Source organism: Littorina saxatilis, linkage group LG7, assembly GCF_037325665.1.
Source record: "Littorina saxatilis isolate snail1 linkage group LG7, US_GU_Lsax_2.0, whole genome shotgun sequence".
Lineage (NCBI taxonomy): Eukaryota > Metazoa > Mollusca > Gastropoda > Littorinimorpha > Littorinidae > Littorina > Littorina saxatilis.
The window spans coordinates 11,422,437-11,435,655 of NC_090251.1; the positions used below are offsets into that span (position 1 = coordinate 11,422,437).

The 13,219-nt window shown below is 40.6% G+C and overlaps 1 protein-coding gene across 3 annotated transcripts; it reads right to left on the reverse strand.

The window, feature by feature from the left end:
* On the reverse strand, nt 1–7,086 carry LOC138970680 (uncharacterized). 3 transcript variants are annotated; one of them, XR_011457042.1, is made up of 6 exons: nt 6,035–7,086; nt 4,898–5,054; nt 3,583–3,706; nt 2,165–2,273; nt 325–1,538; nt 1–279 (listed from the first exon to the last, which is right to left on the reverse strand). XR_011457042.1 is itself a non-coding variant. In XM_070343156.1 (5 exons), the coding sequence occupies exons 2-5, from the start codon at nt 4,926–4,928 to the stop codon at nt 1,425–1,427; spliced, it is 378 nt and encodes a 125-aa protein (XP_070199257.1). In that variant the 5' UTR covers nt 4,929–5,054; nt 6,035–7,086; the 3' UTR covers nt 1–1,424. The 3 variants fall into 3 exon arrangements, 2 of the variants coding, with proteins under 2 accessions (XP_070199257.1, XP_070199258.1); XM_070343156.1 differs by having other exon boundaries at nt 1–1,538; XM_070343157.1 differs by having other exon boundaries at nt 1–1,538; nt 6,031–7,086.
* Nucleotides 7,087–13,219: the final 6,133 nt, after the last annotated feature.

Genomic DNA, 13,219 nt, shown 5'->3' on the forward strand with positions numbered 1-13,219 from the left:
AAAGACTGAGAAAAATCCTAGCACATGACCAGGACATGTCCTAAATAGACACTAGTTCTGGGAACAGAAAACCCAAGTTAGCATAGCATACTGAAAAAATCAGGTATTGATAAGGATGGAATCTTAAAATGTAAGCAACCAATTACAGAGGTATTGAACAGAAAATGTGGAAAGGGAAGGTCTTGGAATGTGGGATGTTTAAAATCAGGAGCTGATGGTCTCAAAAAAGGGTGGGGGGAGGGAGGGGTCCAATGTAACAAGAAGATAATACAGTGGTACCTGTGATGAGGGGTCCAATGTAACAAGAAGATAATACAGTGGTACCTGTGATGAAAGGGCAACCTTGGGACCAGCCCAAAAATATCCCTACATTGCAGTTAGCCTGACATGACCGCTATACATATTTCAGTCAAGGTAATAGTCAAAGGGACAACAGAAAGTGTCCTTTCATGAGAGGTGTCCTCTCATTAAAGGGGCCCCACATCACAGGTACCCTCCCTTTAAATACCCCCCAATTTAAGACTTCCTCCATTTTAAGACCCCGTTTTCTTAGACTTTCTGTTCATATTCAACCTCTGTAAATGTACCCCCATTTTAAGACCTGATTATCTCAGATTTGGGGAGGTCCTACAGGGGAGGTTCCATTGTATCATGGTATATTCACTGGTACCAAGGGAGGCAGATAGAGACTGAGATGTTACTGGAAGTCAATTCACTGGTACCAAGGGAGGCAGATAGAGACTGAGATGTTACTGGAAGTCGGTATATTCACTGGTACCAAGGGAGGCAGATAGAGACTGAGATGTTACTGGAAGTCGGTATTTTCACTGGTACCAAGGGAGGCAGATAGAGACTGAGATGTTACTGGAAGTCGGTATATTCACTGGTACCAAGGGAGGCAGATAGAGACTGAGATGCTACTGGAAGTCGGTATATTCACTGGTACCAAGGGAGGCAGATAGAGACTGAGATGTTACTGGAAGTCAATTCACTGGTACCAAGGGAGGCAGATAGAGACTGAGATGTTACTGGAAGTCAATTCACTGGTACCCAGGGAGGCAGATAGAGACTGAGATGTTACTGGAAGTCAATTCACTGGTACCAAGGGAGGCAGATAGAGACTGAGATGTTACTGGAACTGGAAGTCAATTCACTGGTACCAAGGGAGGCAGATAGAGACTGAGATGTTACTGGAAGTCAATTCACTGGTACCAAGGGAGGCAGATAGAGACTGAGATGTTACTGGAAGTCGGTATATTCACTGGTACCAAGGGAGGCAGATAGAGACTGAGATGTTACTGGAAGTCGGTATATTCACTGGTACCAAGGGAGGCAGATAGAGACTGAGATGTAACTGGAAGTCGGTATATTCACTGGTACCAAGGGAGGCAGATAGAGACTGAGATGTTACTGGAAGTCTTTCGCTAGTCCTCCTCCTCATCATCACTCTGTTGTTCCAACCCTCGCTGCGACAGCTGTACCGCCCACGACCCGTCACTGACTTTGACGAGGCTGATGATTACTTTACCTTTTTCTACCTGTAAAAAAGCACAAAGTCAGCATCAGTTTACCTGAAACAAATTAGTGATGTTCAGTTTGTATCTCTGCAAAACATAACTGCTTCATCCCTTTTCCCCCCTGAGCGCCCAATACAGGCTATTCAGGCTACACATGCAATGATACCTCTGAAGGATATCTGTTGCCATTTCTACTGCCTTACTGTGATATTTGAGCGATTTGAATTTTGAAAAACTCTCAGAAGTGCTATGATTTGTTCAAGTTTGAAATTGACAGATTTACTTTCCATGCCTTTGGGGGGGGGGGGGGGGTGCTAGAAACAATTGCTGGAAATAGAGAATGAAGATGACATAAATACAAGACATACAAAGCTTTTCCTGCAGTGAAAACAGCATATATGTGTTAAAGAATTTGAGCAGCAGAAAATATCAGCTACAATTGTGTGTAACATCAGACACACTACTTTACCCTGTAGACCACATACATATCGGTTAGAAAAGATTAAAAAAAAGCGGCTGAAAAATCTTACTGGTTTTGCTGTCCTAGCATATATTCATAAGTGCAGACCTGCAATTGATCCGTGACTGTCACAATTCATCAAAGTTTGAAAACAAAGTAAATCAAGTATACAAACTGTCACACTTACTTTCCATGTGCACTGGTCTTTGTTTATCGATCCTGGCAGCTTTCTGACAACTTTTCTGAATGTTGTTTCCTTCCCTTTTGCCTTCACAACAGCTGTCATGTCAAACCCTCTGGAGAAAAAAACCACAGTAGACTAACACCGGAAATTATTCAAACGATTGTATGGGTTGAAGAGTTAATAGCTAACTTGCACAATACCCCGCTTGAATAGCTCTCCTGTGCGAAAGATAAGGAAGGTTCACTTCCCTGCGGGCAAACGTTTTGCTCTCACAAGCGCTGGTGTTCTCTGGCTTGTGTTAAAAAAAAAAATTTAAAACCTCAATCGCCTTTCCTTTGTGCCCGGGCCATGCTTGGGTACTTTGAACAAACTTTAGGATTATTCTCGCGGCTATCATTGCTGCAGCACACTGTTCACATTGAAAATTCACAATTTTCAAGGCGAAGTGTCTGCATTGAAACGCAACCTCTCACAGAGCTATCCGGACATGCCCGCATTTTGCGGCAGATCTCGCAAGGCCACGCAAGTTAACGCAAATTTATCGCGCGATTTGGCGGCGCAGGCTGATAGGGCAAGTCGCCTATTGAGGCAAACTTTCCATACGTACCAGTACTTGTCCACATGTTTTAGACACACCCTCACTAGTGACTGGCCTATAATGTCTGGTGGGAAAGTTTGGTTCAATAAAAGCAAGAGGGCGGGGATGTAGCTCAGTCAGGGCGGCGATGTAGCTCAGTCGGTAGCGCGCTGGATTTGTATCCAGTTGGCCGCTGTCAGCGTGAGTTCGTCCCCACGTTCGGCGAGAGATTTATTTCTCAGAGTCAACTTTGTGTGCAGACTCTCCTCTGTGTCCGAACACCCCCGTGTGTACACGCAAGCACAAGACCAAGTGCGCACGAAAAAGATCCTGTAATCCATGTCAGAGTTCGGTGGGTTATAGAAACAAGAAAATACCCAGCATGCTTCCTCCGAAAGCAGCGTATGGCTGCCTAAATGGCGGGGTAAAAACGGTCATACACGTAAAAGCAGTGGGAGTTTCAGCCCATGAACGAACAAACAATAAAAGCAAGAGTATTCACTATTTCACAACCAGTTATTTTTGAACATCGCGCGTCTATTCACAGAAGAATCGTCCACACAGGCACTTAGTCAATAACAGTGTTACAACTTACATCAAGGACAGATTTACCCAACCACTTCTTTTCCATATAAAATTCCCTCAAACTTAAGATACAGTGTCAGTGTACCAACAATAAGTCTTAAACCTGTTCACATAACAGTGGAACCTCCCTTTAAAAACCTCCAAAAATCTCAAGAAATCAGGTCTTTAAAAAGGAAATGGGGGGGGGGGGGGGGTCGGGGGTCTTAAAAAAGGGGTTCCACTGTACAGAAAAACTATTTGAATACAAAACAAAACACACCTTTCAGCAAATTTGACAGAGATTGTGGCATCCTTCGGCGTTTTGCTGATAAGTCCTGTCGTCTGTAGTCCGTCCACTAGACACGTCACTATCACCTTTTCTGAACCCCTCTCCACTGCACTAGCTGAAAAAAAATGAAAAAAAAGTTTAGAAAAACTAGAAAATCAAAGAAATAGGCTTAAAAAAAAAAGGAAAAGGAAAAGAAAAAGCAGCACCTTTCTATATATAGTAGTTTAGAATTGTTTTTCAACCTTGTTCATCTCGCCCACAGTCATTTTGTTGTTTAGATTTTGTTTAAGATTAAATGATGAAAATGATGCAATTGAAGCACACTTGCTTTCATTAATTTATAATGCCACACCAAAACAAGAAAAAGGAATCCATTTTCTATGTTACAGCAGTACTATAACAAGTCGCATAAGGCGAAAATACAATATTTAGTCAAGTAGCTGTCGAACTCACAGAATGAAACTGAACGCAATGCCATTTTTCAGCAAGACCGTATACTCGTAGCATCGTCAGTCCACCGCTCATGGCAAAGGCAGTGAAATTGACAAGAAGAGCGGGGTAGTAGTTGCGCTAAGAAGGATAGCACGCTTTTCTGTACCTCTCTTTGTTTTAACTTTCTGAGCGTGTTTTTAATCCAAACATATCATATCTATATGTTTTTGGAATCAGGAACCGACAAGGAATAAGATGAAAGTGTTTTTAAATTGATTTGGACAATTTAATTTTGATAATAATTTTTATATATTTAATTTTCAGAGCTTGTTTTTAATCCGAATATAACATATTTATATGTTTTTGGAATCAGCAAATGATGGAGAATAAGATAAACGTAAATTTGGATCGTTTTATAAATTTTTATTTTTTTTTACAATTTTCAGATTTTTAATGACCAAAGTCATTAATTAATTTTTAAGCCACCAAGCTGAAATGCAATACCGAAGTCCTGGCTTCGTCGAAGATTACTTGACCAAAATTTCAACCAATTTGGTTGAAAAATGAGGGCGTGACAGTGCCGCCTCAACTTTCACGAAAAGCCGGATATGACATCATCAAAGACATTTATCAAAAAAATGAAAAAAACGTATGGGGATTTCATACCCAGGAACTCTCATGTCAAATTTCATAAAGATCGGTCCAGTAGTTTAGTCTGAATCGCTCTACACACACACACAGACACACACACGCACACACACACACACATACACCACGACCCTCGTTTCGATTCCCCCTCGATGTTAAAATATTTAGTCAAAACTTGACTAAATATAAAAACAGAAGACAATTTTTGATTTAATTAAATACATACTTGTTGCTATTCGTTCTCCTGCTCCCGCCATTTTGCCTGTTGCCGTCAGACAAGCTGATTTCCTGCCGGACGCGTCAGTTTTTCAGTCACACTTTAAATGTTGATACAGATGTATTGTCCACATTTACAGATTTGACAAGCAGCTAGATCACCAAGCCTGCAATGCAAAATACTTTACTTTGGTAAAATCAATGATATGATATGATATATGATATGATATGTTGACAGACTAGTACTTAGGCTGTTGAGCCTTTGTCTGATCTTTTGATCAGTTGCTATCCTAGCCTAACTTTGAGCTAGGTAAGGTAATACAGTGGAACCCCTCCTCCTTGTTTGAAGACCCCCCAATTGAGAGAAATTCAAGTTTTACGCCCTCACGGCAAAACCATTGGGGGCATGTTCCCGGGTTTTAACCCGACTTTAGATGAGATACACAAGTGTATGCGTGTTTAGGTGGTATCAGCCATCTGCACTAATGGCAGAATGATCGAGGTCTTTTACGTGCCACTGTGGTGACACGGGGGTGGGAGATGGATACCGTTTCTGGGTCTGCACATAAAGTTGACCTGTGTCCGGCCCGGCCCGGATTCGAACCAGCGACCTTTCGATCACAAGTCAGTCCAGTGCTCTACCATGCACCTGAGCTACCCGGGCCCCTGACCCCCAATTTAAGACTCCTTCCTTTTTAAATATCGTAACATCTGTTTGTAGTGGCCATGAAGAGTTACCCTTACAGCACAATCATGTCGATGTCTGTAATTTCCCAGATTTCAAGTTTCGGCTTCAAGCAACAAACGAATCACACATCACAAGCATATATTATTAGTCAAGAATCTCGTCAACATTAAAAAAACCAAAAAACAGGTGACCGCTGATCTATTGTCAAAGGAATACATAGACCCAATTCAACCAGCATGGTATACATATATATGCATGTGATGTGTGAAAACAATGTGTCAGGTGCCCGTCCACTTCGCTGGTGATGGCTGAGGATGCCCCATATCACATCAGGAAGCTGCAATATCATATATGTTCATACGCTCATTCTCAAGACAAAGTAACCATTTAAATGCAAATGTTATCAACAAGAGTAGCCTTGCTACTAAATATTCACAATTGTAAGTCTAACAAACCTACTGAAGTCTGGCTAAATGGTATTAATGTTCTTTTATGACATTCCTTCGTCAAAAGCTCATTTCGCTTCCAGGCAAACAATGCAAGGGACGTCACTTAAAGAGTGAAGGATTTTGGATAATAAGAGTTGCTTCCCATCCATCGTCGCCCCAACTAGTTTGTGTGAATCAGAATCAGAATCAGAATTTGTCATTAAAGCACAGAGCCTATTGACACATACAAGATATATAAGTACAGGAAAACAGCAATATAACATAACATACATGTCATACAAAACCAAGTGGAACAGGGTGAACAAAGAGGATCTGAAGATGAGCATAAGTTATTGAGGACAGTCGGAAGACGCATTGCACCTGCGTAGTTGAAAACAATCGTACACATATTTTGCCAATTGCCTTTGGATGTCGCTGTCAGTAAACAAAGAACTGACTCTTATTTCATCACTGCCGGTGGAAGTATTCGGTACAGTATAGACCGGATGTATAAAACACCGGATGTATGAAAGTCTGGATGTATGAAAGGGGTAGGCAGGGTCCCGGCAGAAGCTACTCTTTGTTATTACTTAGAATTTTCCGGTTGTATGAAAATCGGATGTATAAAAGTCCGGTTGTATGAAAGCAAACCTCTGGTCCCGAGCAGCACAAATGCGTTGTTGCAAGACCGGTTGTAAGAAAACGAAAGTAGACCCAGGTTACCAAATGAGGATGCCCTGAAAACTTCCCCACCAACTGATTTTTATGCAGGTTCTATAGCTGTCAACGAGTTGTTCTGTTTAATTTGTTTCTCCATTCAATCATTTTTTTTTAACCTGTTACAAATTCGTCACCAAGACCCATAAAATCCCAGAAGGCATTTGTGTTACATTTATAACCAGAGACATTGGTCATGGATGCGAATCAGTTGTTACCTGTTTATGTTGTTGTATTTTATGTTGTTGTATTTTATTTTGTTGTATTTTATGTTGTTGTTTTTATATTTAGTCAAGTTTTGACTAAATATTTTAACATCGAGGGGGAATCGAGACGAGGGTCGTGGTGTATGTGTGTCTGTCTGTGCGTGTGTGTGTGTGTGTGTGTGTGTGTGTGTGTGTGTGTGTGTGTGTGTGTGTGTAGAGCGATTCAGACTAAACTACTGGACCGATCTTTATGAAATTTGACATGAGAGTTCCTGGGTATGAAATCCCCGAACGTTTTTTTCATTTTTTTGATAAATGTCTTTGATGACGTCATATCCGGCTTTTCGTGAAAGTTGAGGCGGCACTGTCACGCCCTCATTTTTCAACCAAATTGGTTCAAATTTTGGTCAAGTAATCTTCGACGAAGCCCGGACTTCGGTATTGCATTTCAGCTTGGTGGCTTAAAAATTAATTAATGACTTTGGTCATTAAAAATCTGAAAATTGTAAAAAAAAATAAAAATTTATAAAACGATCCAAATTTACGTTTATCTTATCCTCCATCATTTGCTGATTCCAAAAACATATAAATATGTTAAATTCGGATTAAAAACAAGCTCTGAAAATTAAATATATAAAAATTATTATCAAAATTTTTTTTTCGAAATCAATTTAAAAACACTTTCATCTTATTCCTTGTCGGTTCCTGATTCCAAAAATATATAGATATGATATGTTTGGATTAAAAACACGCTCAGAAAGTTAAAACGAAGAGAGGTACAGAAAAGCGTGCTATCCTTCTCAGCGCAACGAATACCCCGCTCTTCTTGTCAATTCCACGGGCACTGCCTTTGCCACGGGCGGTGGAGTGACGATGCAACGAGTATACGGGCTTGCTGCGTTGCGTTGCGTTCAGTTTCATCACCAGTGCTGGACTGATTGTGTAACCTCTGCGAACGCCAAGAAGAAGAAGAAGATTCTGTGAGTTCGACAGCTACTTGACTAAATATTGTATTTTCGCCTTACGCGACTTGTTATGTTCTTGTTGTTGTTTTTATATTTAGTCAAGTTTTGACTAAATATTTTAACATCGAGGGGGAATCGAAACGAGGGTCGTGGTGTATGTGCGTGTGTGTGTGTGTGTGTGTGTGTGTGTGTAGAGCGATTCAGACTAAACTACTGGACCGATCTTTATGAAATTTGACATGAGAGTTCCTGGGTATGAAATCCCCATACGTTTTTTTCATTTTTTTGATAAATGTCTTTGATGACGTCATATCCGGCTTTTCGTGAAAGTTGAGGCGGCACTGTCACGCCCTCATTTTTCAACCAAATTGGTTGAAATTTTGGTCAAGTAATCTTCGACGAAGCCCGGGGTTCGGTATTGCATTTCAGCTTGGTGGCTTAAAAATTAATTAATGACTTTGGTCATTAAAAATCTGAAAATTGTAAAAAAAAATAAAAATTTATAAAACGATCCAAATTTACGTTTATCTTATTCTCCATCATTTGCTGATTCCAAAAACATATAAATATGTTATATTCGGATTAAAAACAAGCTCTGAAAATTAAATATATAAAAATTATTATCAAAATTAAATTGTCCAAATCAATTTAAAAACACTTTCATCTTATTCCTTGTCGGTTCCTGGTTCCAAAAACATATAGATATGATATGTTTGGATTAAAAACACGCTCAGAAAGTTAAAACAAAGAGAGGTACAGAAAAGCGTGCTATCCTTCTTAGCGCAACTACTACCCCGCTCTTCTTGTCAATTTCACTGCCTTTGCCATGAGCGGTGGACTGACGATGCTACGAGCATACGGTCTTGCTGAAAAATGGCAGCTACTTGACTAAATATTGTATTTTCGCCTTACGCGACTTGTTATGTTCTTGTTGTTGTTGTTGATTTTATCCATTAAACTGATTTTATGTTTAACTCCATTAATAATCTGTTTTGTTTGTCTATTCAGTCATTTTAGCCTGTTATAAATTTGTCATGACTGAAGAGCCATAATAGCCCAGGAAGGCATTTTTTTGTACAATTAAAACCAGAGGCATTGGTCGTGGGTGTGACTCAGTTTTTGACTCACATGCGAAGCAAAAGTGAGTCTATGTACTCACCCGAGTCGTCCGTCCGTCCGTCCGTCCGTCCGTCCGTCCGTCCGTCCGGAAAACTTTAACGTTGAATATTTCTTGGACACTATTCAGTCTATCAGTACCAAATTTGGCAAGATGGTGTATGATGACAAGGCCCCAAAAAACATACATAGCATTTTGACCTTGCTTCAAGGTCAAGGTCGCAGGGGCCATAAATGTTGTCTAAAAAACAGCTATTTTTCACATTTTTCCCATTTTCTCTGAAGTTTTTGAGATTGAATACCTCACCTATATATGATATATAGGGCAAAGTAAGCCCCATCTTTTGATACCAGTTTGGTTTACCTTGCTTCAAGGTCAAGGTCACAGGAGCTCTTCAAAGTTGGATTGTATACATATTTTGAAGTGACCTTGACCCTGAACTATGGAAGATAACTGTTTCAAACTTAAAAATTATGTGGGGCACATGTTATGCTTTCATCATGAGACACATTTGGTCCCATATGATCAAGGTCAAGGTCACTTTGACCCTTATGAAATGTGACCAAAATAAGGTAGTGAACCACTAAAAGTGACCATATCTCATGGTAGAAAGAGCCAATAAGCACCATTGTACTTCCTATGTCTTGAATTAACAGCTTTGTGTTGCATGACCTTGGATGACCTTGACCTTGGGTCAAGGTCACATGTATTTTGGTAGGAAAAATGTGTAAAGCAGAAGGTCAAGCATGTGAGTCGTATGGGCTTTGCCCTTCTTGTTACATTTAGTCAAGTTTTGACTAAATGTTTTAACATAGAGGGGGGAATCGAGACGAGGGTCATGGTGTATGTGTGTGTGTGTGTGTGTGTGTGTCTGTGTGTGTGTCTGTGTGTGTGTGTAGAGCGATTCAGACTAAACTACTAGGCCGATCTTTATGAAATTTGACATGAGAGTTCCTGGGTATGATTTCCCCGGACGTTTTTTTCTTTTTTTCGATAAATACCTTTGATGACGTCATATCCGGCTTTTTGTAAAAGTTGAGGCGGCACTGTCACACCCTCATTTTTCAATTAAATTGATTGAAATTTTGGCAAAGCAATCTTCGACAAAGGCCGGGGTTTGGTATTGCATTTCAGCTTGGTGGCTTAAAAACTAATGAGTGAGTTTGGTCATTAAAAATCGGAAACTTGTAATTAAAATTATTTTTTTATCAAACGATCCAAAAACAATTTCATCTTATTCTTCGTCATTTTCTGATTCCAAAAACATATACATATGTTATATTTGGATTAAAAACAAGCTCTGAAAATTAAAAATATAAAAATTATGATCAAAATTAAATTTCCGAAATCGATTTAAAAACTATTTCATCTTATTCCTTGTTGGTTCCTGATTCCAAAAACATATAGATATGATATGTTTGGATCAAAAACACGCTCAGAAAGTTAAAACGAAGAGAGGTACAGTAAAGGGTGCTATCATGAAGCACAGCGCAACCGCTGCCGCGCCAACCAGGTTCGTCACTTTCACTGCCTTTTGCACTAGCGGCGGACTACGTTCAGTTTCATTCTGTGAGTTCCACAGCTTGACTAAATGTAGTAATTTCGCATTACACGACTTGTTTTCTATGTTGTTGTTGTTGTTTTAATCCGTTAAACTGGTTTTAAGTTTAACTCACTTTTTTGTATTCAGTGCGCGCGCGTGAGAGAGAGAGAGAGAGAGAGAGAGAGAGAGAGAGAGAGAGAGAGAACTCAGAAAATGTTATTTGCTACGCCAACGGTCATTACAAAGCTTCCACGACCAAAAACATTGTCAAAAGCGCAAAAGGGTTGTGGAGGGAACACACACAATACAGTTGAGCCACACACACACACACACACACACACACGCACAGGGGGACGGGGGGGGGGGGGGGGGCGGAGAGTGCACGGTCTTATGCAAAGCAGAACAGTTCCTTACACAAACAGTTGCTCTTTCTATCGGTTGTCCTGACTGTGTCAGTGTACGTAAGTACATGTACTTTTCCACTTGTTATTCACAAACCTTTTCTTCTAACAAGGATATGCATCAAAACATTTAAACATAAAAAAAACAAATAAATACAAAAATGATATGAAAACAAGAGGCGAAGCCTTCAAGGCTCACGTAAGAAATCGACAAACAGTAACACAAACTCAATCACTCCGTCACACACACACACACAGTACACACACACACACACACACGCACGCACGCACGCACGCACGCACGCACACACACACACACACACACACACACCACACCACACACACACACACACACACACACAGAAAGAGCATAGGTGAAACTGTGCAAGAAAGCGAGACACTAGATCTAGATCTGTCTGTCTGCATGTAGCCTACTTACATGGACACGACTGCCAAATAGTCTCGGCCCGCTCAAAATAACAATCACCGAGACTTTCAGTAATTCCATCGCGTGACGTCTAACCCTCGTACGTCATAATGTGACGTCAATGTAATATGACGTCTTCAAATGTTAAAGTTTCTACCACAGACATACATACATACATACGCACGCACGCACAGACAGACAAAAGTTAGCATCGCATAGGCTACACTTCGTGAGCCAAAAACCCTACTTTTATCAAGTAACAGACGCGTGGCCGGATGTATGAAAGTCAATCCACAATATTTTCATACATCCGGTTAACCGGATTTAGTAAAGACCGGATGTATGAAAGACAAAAAGTGGGTCCCGACGACTTTCTTACATCCGGTCTCGACTGTAATAACTGTTGCCTGAGATGAGCATACATTGTACACGAATCAAGGAAGTGAAGTTCATCCTCCACCGGCCACTCCACAGTTTCTGCATAGCCTCTTCAGTCCTCCCTTGGTGTTCCCGTGTATCTGCCCTTTTCGATTTCTAAGTCATGGGCACATGGGTGTGTGTGTGTGCGTGAGTGTATGTTTCTATGATCTTGTAAGAAACACTGAGGGGGGGGGGGGGGGCGAGAGTGAAACTTCATAAGACAGAACAGGTGGAAGAACCTGCACACTGTAGTACAGAGAGAGTGAGTGAGAGAGAGAGAGGCCGGGTCAGTTATGGTCGACCAAAAGAGTGGGATTCCCTGTAGGTGGAGTTCCTGGAGGAGGATTCCCTGTATACAGGGAATACCACAGGATTTAGTTCCTGTAGCTGTCGCTGATAACGGTCACGTGATTGGCGACATCAGTCGGTAAAATTTGATGTTTTTCAATCTCTTTTGATATTTCTTAGAAATTCGAGTATGGTTTGCAAGTTTTATTGAAAAACTCCACTCTGTGGGATTCCCTGTATACAGGGAATCCCCCTCCAGGAACTCCACCTACAGGGAATCCCACTCTTTTGGTCGACATAGACCCCATCAGTGTTAGTGAGAGACTGAGACAGATTGACACACACGTGACACTGACACACCGTGGCACACCGTCACACACACTCACTCACTCATATACACACTCAGGCACACACGAAATTGTATGCAGTATTTCTTTTTTTTTTGCTGAGACAAAAATAAAGTATAACAGCATATATATATGGCAATCCAAAATAGCACTCACATAATTCTAATATCTCTTTGACATCCCTATAGTACGTACATCACATGATTCTTTCTTTCTTTATTTTGTGTTTGACGTTGTTTTCAACCACGAAGGTTACATCGCGACGGGGAAAGGGGGGAGCTAGATGGGATAGACTGAGCCACTTGTCAATTGTTTCTTGTTCACAAAAGCCGCACTAATCAAAAATTTGCTCCAGGGGCTTGCAACGTAGTAGGCTACAATGTATTACCTTACTGGGAGAATGCAAGTTTCCAGTACAAAGGACTTAACATTTCTTACATACTGCTTGACTAAAATCTTTACAAAAATTGACTATATTCTATACAAGAAACACTTAACAAGGGTAAAAAGAGAAACAGAATCCGTTAGTCGCCTCTTACGACATGCTGGGGAGCATCGGGTAAATTCTTCCCCCTAACCCGCGGGGGGTACATCACATGATAACAGCACACTATCACTGCAAATGTCAACAGCACAACTCAACAGCCTGCCGATGTCGCTAACTGGTCATTTTGTAGAAGAAAATTGTTTTCTTCTTAAAACCTGTGTTGTTTTTCTAAGAAATTTATTCATGAATAAATTCCACTCAGTACAGAAATCAGTCAGGACATTAATTTTTGGTATAT

Bases quoted from the DNA above. Each gene is read 5' to 3' on its own strand.
- LOC138970680 (XM_070343156.1), bottom strand. From the start codon at position 4,928: ATGGCGGGAGCAGGAGAACGAATAGCAACAA. The intron at 3,707-4,897 runs GTATGTATTTAA...ATTTTTTTTCAG, and splicing joins AGGAGAACGAATAGCAACAA to CTAGTGCAGTGGAGAGGGGT. The intron at 2,274-3,582 runs GTGTGTTTTGTT...TTTTTTCTCCAG, and splicing joins TCTGTCAAATTTGCTGAAAG to AGGGTTTGACATGACAGCTG.